The following is an 8,821-nucleotide window of genomic DNA, read 5'->3' on the forward strand; positions in this document are numbered from 1 at the left end:
TAAGCATCTGACTTGGTTTCCTCTCATGGGGTGATCCCTTGGTTTGAGTCCAGAGGCCGCCTCATGCTCTAGGCCGAATGCATGAAGCCTGCTTGGGATTCTCTCTCTGCCTTTCCCCTGCTCCTGCTCTATCTCCCTCTTTACAATAAATAAACAAACCTTGGGGGGGAAAATAATCAACTGCCAAGAGGCTTATCTTGGGGAGGTATAAATTTGCTCACTTTTACTCTCTCTAACATTTTAGAAAGTTGTTCATGTGTGCACCTCAGACTCTCCACCCCTGGGGTCCTCTGCCCTGCTGCAGGGAAGAACTCTTTTTTCAGCGCTCAGCTCTGCCCACTGGTGGCCGAGCTCCACCACAGCCTGTAAGTCAGGAGCTGCATCGTCAGAGCTCCAGCCTGGCTGGGGAGAAGCCTCCAGGAGAACTGAGAAAATGAGGAACTCTCTGCTGAGGGAAAACAGGTGAGTCCAGACTCCCCAGGGGAAAGCAGGGGAGGAGGGGCAGAGCAACTGCAGCCAGAAAGAGAAAAGGAGGTCTTTGAGTGAAGGGAGGCATCTGGGTAAAGAACTGGGAAACATGAAGCACCTCTATGTGTCAGACACGAAGTTCAGTTCCTTATGGGTTTGGCCTTCTCCCAGAATCAGCGAGAGCAGCTGGTGGAGAACAGCTGAAAGGCAGAAGGACTCTATCAAGGGAAGTCAGGGCAGTCAACCATGACTTCAGAAATGGAACAACTTTCTAAAGGCTGGGAGGGGGTTGTCTCCTGAGCTCTGGGCAGGGAGTTCAAAGACACCGTGATTCTTTTCATCACTATTTAAGTTCAAATACATAGCACATGTCTGCCCACAGCTCCACCTCAGTCTGGTGCACATTCCAGAAGGTAAGCTGAGGTCATTAAAATCAGGCAGAGAATTTGGCATAAATTTTTCTAGACCTCAGTTTCCTAATTTTAAGAGCAAATATAATACAAGACCTAGTTTGGAAGTTTCTATGTGTGCGATGCTAGCATCGTGCCTTGTTATGCCCAAGTTGTAATATCGCCCCAAAACAAGCACCAGAGACTACTAGGGAGACTGCGTCATGCCTGCAAAAACAAAGGGCTTTATTACGGGCTTAAGCTCGGGCTCACAGACTCCACCAACCCGCTGGCCACGTGGAGAGAGAGAGAGCCCCGAACAAAGGCAGGGTAGGGCTTTTATGAGTTTGCGAAGGAGAGCTACAGGAAATGACGACACAAGTACAGTGATCCAATCCCTTCCCCCCCCCCATCAATACTGGCAGTTGTGGGAGCCAATCACAACATTCAGAGTATTGACCAATCAGAGTGGGCCCAGGACCCCCACGTAGGGCATGACTAGGCCCGCCCCTAGAAATGTCAAAGGTGTCAGCCAGCCTCTCCTGATTGGGCGCCACAGGAGTTGTCCCTCTTTAATGTGCGCCATTTCATATGAAGAAGCCGGTGCCTTCCCCTTTAAGTACAGGGGAAGGGTGAATCAGACCTGTGTCCTTACATTCCGCCCTCTGTCTTATAACTTGACCCAATCCTGGGTCAACTATGTTACCATTGTTTTGGTTTCTTAAGACCATTAACTGAATAACATTTACATGCTCTTTGGCAAATGCTATGATCTTATTAATGATGACACAACCTAAAATCTGGAGCAGTATTGCTATAGCAGTGAATCTGATGTTTGGCGGGAGAGTCGCAGCTTGAGTGGGTTTCTTTTATCTGGGTGCAACTGCCATTGTTGCCCCTCTGGGTTGATGCTGCCTTCTGGGACATGGAAGGGGTCAGCTGGTCTCACGTGAGTATAGTGAATCCAGGCTGCTCTTCCATCCACTTTCAAGGCGGTTGGAGCGGTCAACAGGATGATGTAAGGTCCTTTCCACCTCGGCTCAAGGTTTCCTTGCCGATGGCATTTGACATAGACCCAGTTGCCAGGGCGGTACTGGTGAGGCTCTGGAGGTGGACCTAATTCATAGAGAGCACGTAATTTTGGCCATACACGTTCGTGAGACCATTGAATAGCTCGGGTTTCCAGCAACATATTGTTATCCTCTATGCCCATTAGGGATGCTGCCTGGAGGTTTGGGATAATAGGGGCAAGTTTTCCATACATAATTTCAAAGGGAGTTAAACCCATTTGGTAGGGAGAGTTTTGCACCCGATACAGGGCGAAGGGAAGGAGGGCTACCCAGTCTTCGCCAGTCTCTAAGGTCAATTTAGTTAAGGTCTCTTTTAGCGTTCTATTTATTCTTTCTACCTGTCCTGAACTTTGGGGTCTATATGCACAATGTAATTTCCAATCAGCCCCAATGAACTGTGTGATTCCCTGACTTACCTTAGACACAAATGCTGGTCCGTTATGTGACCCTATAAGCTGAGGAAAACCATACCTTGGCAGGATCTCTTCCAATAATTTCTTTGCCACAATAGTGGCTGTCTCGCTCTTGGCAGGAAAGGCCTCAGTCCATCCTGAGAAAGTATCTATAAAGACTAATAGATATTTATGGCCATACTTGCCTGGTTTTACTTCAGTGAAGTCAATTTCCCAGTAGACCCCTGGTCTCCTACCTCGAAGGCGTTGGCCCAGGCTTTTGGGATTTGGATAGGCATTAGTGAGTTGGCACATCTTGCATGAGTGAACAATTTCTTTAATCTTGATGTGTAAGTCCTTGGTGGTTACTTCAGATTGTCAGACCACATCCAGCATTCTTCTAGTCCCCATATGGGTGGTCTGGTGTGTTTTATGTAGTATCTTTTCTGCCAGGGCTTTAGGGAAGATTAACTTCCTATCTGAGTCCCTCCACCATCCTTTGAAGAATTTGCTCATGGGTTGTCCTTGGGCCCATTTGGCTTCCTCCTCAGTATATTTGGATTCTCAGGTAGGTTGGGTTCCCCGGGGTCCGGGAGGACTATAGGCAAGGCATCAATGGGTTCGAGGGCTGCTCCCTTGGCTGTTTTATCAGCCAGGTTGTTTCCCTTAGCAACGGGGTGATCTCCTTTCTGGTGGCCAGGGCAGTGGATAATGACCACCCTTTTTGGTAGCCATAGGGCCTGTAGAAGGTCCATGATTTCTTGTTTGTTTTTAATAGTCTTTCCCTCTGAGGTCAGGAGACCCCTTTCTTGATAAATAGCTCCATGCACATGGGCCGTTGCGAAAGTGTACCTGCTGTCTGTATAGATGTTGACTCTTAAGTCTTTTCCCAAAGTTAGTGCCTTGGTCAGGGCAATTAACTCAGCCCGTCGGGCTGAGGTCCCTGGAGGTAAGGGTTGGGCCCAAATTACCTTATTGTTGGTAGTCACAGTCGCTCCTGCTTTTCTTTTTCCATCCTGGATGAAGCTACTCCCATCCGTGAATCAGGTATGGTCTGCGTTTTGAAGAGGCACATCCGTCAAGTCTTCTCGGAAGCAGTGTTCCTAGGCCAGGATCTCAGCACAGTCATGAAGTGGGAGGTCTGCATTGGGATTGGGTAGGAGCATGGCCGGATTATGTGAAGAAGGAGGCTGGAAGAGAATTCTATCTGGGTTGAGTAGCAGAGTCTGGTAATGAGTTATTTGGGCATTGCTGAGCCACCGGTCAGGTGGTTGTTTTAGTACCCTCTCGATTGCATGGGGGGTGGTCACGGCAAGAGCTTGTCCCAGAGTTAATTTGTCAGTGTCCTTAACTAAAGACGCCACTGCAGCCACAGTCCTTAAACATGGGGGCCATCTAGCCACTATTGTGTCCAAGCATTTGGACAAGTAGGCCACCGGCCTTTTCCAGGGTCCTAGCGTCTGGGTCAGTACACCCTTGGCTACCCCTTTACTTTCATCCACAAACAGGTGGAAAGGCTTAGTAATGTCAGGAAGCCCCAGCACTGGTGCCGACAAGAGAGCTGTTTTTAGAGTTTCAAATGCTTGTTGATGTTCAGGGGTCCATTGAAACTCACTCTTGTCTTTGGTCAGTTCATACAAGGGCTTAGAAATTTCTGCAAAGCCTGGAATCCACAATATGCAAACCCCGCTGACCCCAAGAACTCTCTTACCTGTCTGGGGTTTTTAGGTGGGGGTATGTGGAGGATGGTGTCCTTTCTGGCCGGAGACAACCATCTATGTCCATCCTTGTGGATGTATCCAAAATAAGTAACTTGGGGCTTACAAATTTGAGCCTTTTTAGCAGAGACTCTCTATCCCAACTTGCCCAACATCAGGAGTAGATTTTTAGTTCCCTGAAGGCAGCTTTCTTCAGAGGTGGCTGTGATCAGGAGATCATTAACATACTGCAACAACATAATATCAGGGTTTTCCCTCCGGTACTCACCCAAGTCTTCATGCAGTGCCTCATCGAAGATGGTAGGGGAGTTTTTGAACCCCTGAGGGAGTCGAGTCCACGTCAGCTGCCCGTTAATGCCAATATCAGGATCATGCCACTCAAAAGCAAAATATTCTTGACTTTTGGGGGCCAGGGCCAGGCTGAAAAAGGCATCCTTGAGGTCAAGGACTGTATACCACTGCTTCTCAGGTGGCAGGGAGCTCAGAAGAGTGTACGGGTTAGGGACAGTTGGATGCATATCCATTACCCGTTTGTTAACCTCCCTGAGGTCTTGCACTGGCCTATAGTCATAAGTACCAGGCTTTTTGACAGGGAGCAAAGGAGTGTTCCAGGCAGACTGACAGACCCTTAAAACGCCCAGGTTTAAAAGGCGGTGGATGTGGGGTTTAATCCCCTCCTTGGCTTGTTGAGGCATGGCGTACTGTCTAACTGCAACTGGGTCAGCCCCAGGTTTGAGTTCAACAAATATGGGTGGGTGATGGTTTCCCAGCCCCCCTAGTTTCAGTCCAGGCTTGTGGGTATTTCTTGAGCCACTGGTCAATGTGGGTATCAGGAGTTAGGGACTCCTCATATAAGCGGTACTCATCAGCTAGTTGGAGGGAGAGGACGTCAATAGGCTTCCCGTCCGAACTTAAGAGTTGTGATCCTTGCAGGCCAAAATGAATCTGGGCCCTCATTTTTGATAAAAGGTCTCTCCCCAGCAGGGGGTAAGAACAGTCTGGGATTATCATGAAAGAGTGGGTTACCCGGCCCACACCTAAATCTACTGATTTTTGGGTAGTCCATGAATACTGTTTGGTCCTAGTGGCACCTTGGACCCAAGATCGCTTACTTGAGGTAGGCCCATTGGCCTCTAATAATACCGAATGTTGAGCCCCAAGGTCCACCAAGAAGTCAGTTGGTCTCCCTTCCACTTTAATAGTTACCCTAGGTTCGGGGTGGGGCTCCAAACCCTGTCCCCCCTAGTCACTGTCTCCAGCAAACAATACTTTTGGCTTGTCTCTATTTATTTCTGGACAGTCCCTAGCCCAGTGTCCTTCATTGTTGCAAACGAGGCACCGGTTTTTTCCTTTGAAGCAATTTTTACATAAGTGTCCTCTTTTTTTGCAGTAGGAGCACCATTTATTTTTTGATGGACCAGAGATTTTTTCTAACTGCTGGCGGCGGTTTTCTAGTTTTGCAGTCATGACCAGCAACACTCTAGCTAAATCTCTATTTTGTCTTTTTTCTGCCTTTACTCGTTTTTCCTCAGCACTGTCCCTGTTATTGTACACTCTTTCTGCTATCTCTACAAGATCTCAGAGAGTCTTTTCTCTGAAGCGCTCGCCTTTTTGTAATTTTCTCTTAATGTCAGGCGCAGCCTGGTTAATGAAAGCCATCACCACAGTTGACTTATGATATGCATGCTCTGGATCGAATGGGGTGAACTGTCTGAAGGCTTCTATCACCTGTTCTAGAAAAGTGGCGGGGCTTTCATTTGCCTCCTGCCTTATATCATATACTCTAGTCAGATTAGTGGGCCTTTTAGCAGCCGCTTTGAGACCAGCCAATAGAGCCTGGTGATAGACCTTGAGGCACTCCTTACCTTCTCCTGTGTTATAATCCCAATTGGGGAAGACGAGGGGAAATCCAGCATTGATGTCAGTGGGGTTTATGGTGGGTACCCCTGTTGGACCAGGAACAAGTTTTTGTGCTTCCAGCAGGATTCGTTCTCGCTCCTCATTTGTAAACAGAACCTGTAACAATTGCTGACAATCATCCCAAGTGGGTTGGTGAGTAAAGAGCACAGTTTATAATAACCCAATGAGGCCCTTGGGGTTCTCTAAGAAGGGGGGTTGTTTGGGATCTCCAATTATAAAGGTCAGAAGAAGCAAAGGGCCAATAATGATGAGGCTGATTTCCTGCCTCGTCTATAGGTCCCGTGGCTCATAAGGGGAACATCGTGGAGTCTGGGGTAGTGCCCCTTTGGCCATGGGTCTCATATGCTGGGCCTCTTTCAACAGAAGGAGATGGAGCAGAGGAAGATGGATGTGGTGGCGATGGGACATTAGGACCAGGGTCAGAGGGAGTTGGAGGGGGTCGGTAAGGTAAAGGGGGAAAGAGGAGATCCTCATCCACTCCTTCCTACAAAACCGGGTAGGGGGGTGCTGAGGGCGAGGTCATAGTTCATCTCGGCTTTTCTTCTTCTGGGTTTCGATTCACCAGAACCTAAGAAGATACTGGAGAGAGAAAGGATTTCACCCAAAAGGGTGGGTTAGTGACCAGATCCTTCCAGACAACAATGTATGGGATCTGATCTAGATGACCCCCCATACGTTCGAAAACTCTTTCTTCTATTGCTTCTATGATGGGGAGGTAAAAGGTACCCTCAGGTGGCCATCCCACATTAAAGGTGGGCCACTCAGATTTACAGAGTTTTTCCATCTTTTCCTTCTTGACCTCTATCGATAGATTGTGGACTTGAGTTTTAACCTCTTTAAAATGAGTCAGAACTAGGTCCAGGGGATTGGAAGTAGATTGTCCCATGGCGCTAGTCCAAATAAAATAAACCAACACGAAAAACAAAATTAAGCCACAGAACACAAGAATTAGTCCTCCTGGCCGGGGGAGGAGAAAACCAAAGTGAGATAATGGTCCTTATGTGCTTTCCAAAGAAAAATATATTGGGTAAAGACCCCACATTCCCATAAGAAAATCTCTAAGTGTAGTCACAGCAAAAATCATACTTAGACGCACAGCAAACAGATGCACAGAGAACAGACGCATGCACAGCAAACAAATGCAAGAGGTGTCTCACTGCTGCCACCAGTGGAACCCCTTAGTCAGGGAGAAATTACAGTTCTCCACTTCTGTCCCAGTGAGGACTTATACCTTGCCTCCCTTCAAAGGAGGACTTACACAAACAACCGCACAAGGAAATACACACACAATGGGGTCACACTGCTGCCACCAGTGAAACCCCCAGAAGTACCATACTATAAACAGGTGCACAGAGAGACACACACAAGTTGGCTCTATGGCTAAGCCAAGGGCACCCAGCTTTCCCTTATGCCACTGGTGTACGACCTGTTCTAGAGACCACCAGAATCCTGGCAAGAGGAAACTTACTTACTCCAGTCTCCCCCTGTTCCTAATGGGGTCTTGCTGCTGCTACCAGCAAAACCCCCTTTAGGTGAACTGACTCTCTGGCCTCCCGGTGGGATCCTAGATCTCACTCACATACTTCCAGACGGGTGAGCCAGCTCTCCGGCCTCCCGGTGGGGTCCTAAACCCCACTCATCCAATTCAGAAAGGTAAACTGGCTCCCCGGCCTCCCGGTGGGATCCTAGACCCCACTCAACCAATTCCAGGGTGGGTGCAGACGTCTCTTGGCACCCATGGCCTCGAGCTTTCCGCGGCACATCCACCTGGCTCCTTTGAGGCCCCACAGAGAGGTCGTTTTGGCTACCTCCTGCCTAGGCCCTGCACACAAGGGCCTGTGCACCACACAGACAAACACAAAAACAGACAAACAAAAAAACTTACAAGAAAACAAAACCCGAGTGAACTCACCAGCCAGGGATAAGGCCCAACGTGTCTGTGTCCCAGGAGCTCTGGGGCGGGGGAAGAGATTTCACGGCCAACACACCAAATGTTATGCCCAAGTTGTAATATCACCCCAAAACAAGCACCAGAGACTACTAGGGAGACCGAGTCACGCCTGCAAAATCAAAGGGCTTTATTACGGGCTTAAGCTCAGGCTCACAGACTCCACCAACCCGCTGGCCACGTGGAGAGAGCCCCGAACAAAAGCTGGGTAGGGCTTTTATGAGTTTGGGAAGGGGAGTTACAGGAAATAATGACACAAGTACAGTGATCCAATCCCTCCCCTCCCATCAATACTGGCAGTTGTGGGAGCCAATCACAACATTCGAAGTATTGACCAATCAGAGTGGGCCCAGGACCCCCATGTAGGGTGTGACTAGGCCCACCCCTAGAAAGGTCAAAGGTGTCAGCCAGCCTCTTCTAATTAGGTGCCACAGGAGTGGTCCCTCCTTAATGTGCACCCTTTCATATGGAGAAGCTGGCACCTTCCCCTTTAAGTACAGGGGAAAACTGAATCAGACCTGTGTCCTTACAGTCTTACACGCAGTATAATTCAATAATTAGAAGATGTTATATTTTTGGACCATCTTCTTCATTACCATCGATTGTGAAAATTAGCACCACCTCAAACAGGAGAATTCCAGAGATGGGCTGGGGAGAACGAGCTCACTGGGAAAGGGACGGGGAGGGCATTTACAGATTTTATGTTCAGCACCCCAAGTCTTGCCACTGGGAGCCAGGACACAGGACTCAAAAGGCCACCTCCAAAAAAAGGCTTGGTAAGCCTGTGAGAGGGCTCTGTCCCCCCTTCCCCTGAGAACCTGTGTCATCCGGCCCCCCTCCCTGGTTCCTCACTGCCCTTGAACAGTCCACAGCTCTGCATTCTGTCAAATTATCAATCCCTATTCTCACGTCTACC

At 48.7% G+C, this 8,821-nt stretch overlaps 1 protein-coding gene across 1 annotated transcript; it reads right to left on the bottom strand.

The window, feature by feature from the left end:
• Nucleotides 1-1,671: 1,671 nt before the first annotated feature.
• On the bottom strand, nucleotides 1,672-6,487 carry LOC115291151. The gene is given in 6 exon segments (XM_029938710.1): nucleotides 1,672-2,837; nucleotides 2,933-4,003; nucleotides 4,006-4,802; nucleotides 4,804-5,170; nucleotides 5,903-6,053; nucleotides 6,446-6,487. Coding segments are annotated over 6 exon segments (3,594 nt in total).
• Nucleotides 6,488-8,821: the final 2,334 nt, after the last annotated feature.

The sequence above is a fragment of the Suricata suricatta genome, chromosome 5, assembly GCF_006229205.1.
Source record: "Suricata suricatta isolate VVHF042 chromosome 5, meerkat_22Aug2017_6uvM2_HiC, whole genome shotgun sequence".
Taxonomy (NCBI): domain Eukaryota; kingdom Metazoa; phylum Chordata; class Mammalia; order Carnivora; family Herpestidae; genus Suricata; species Suricata suricatta.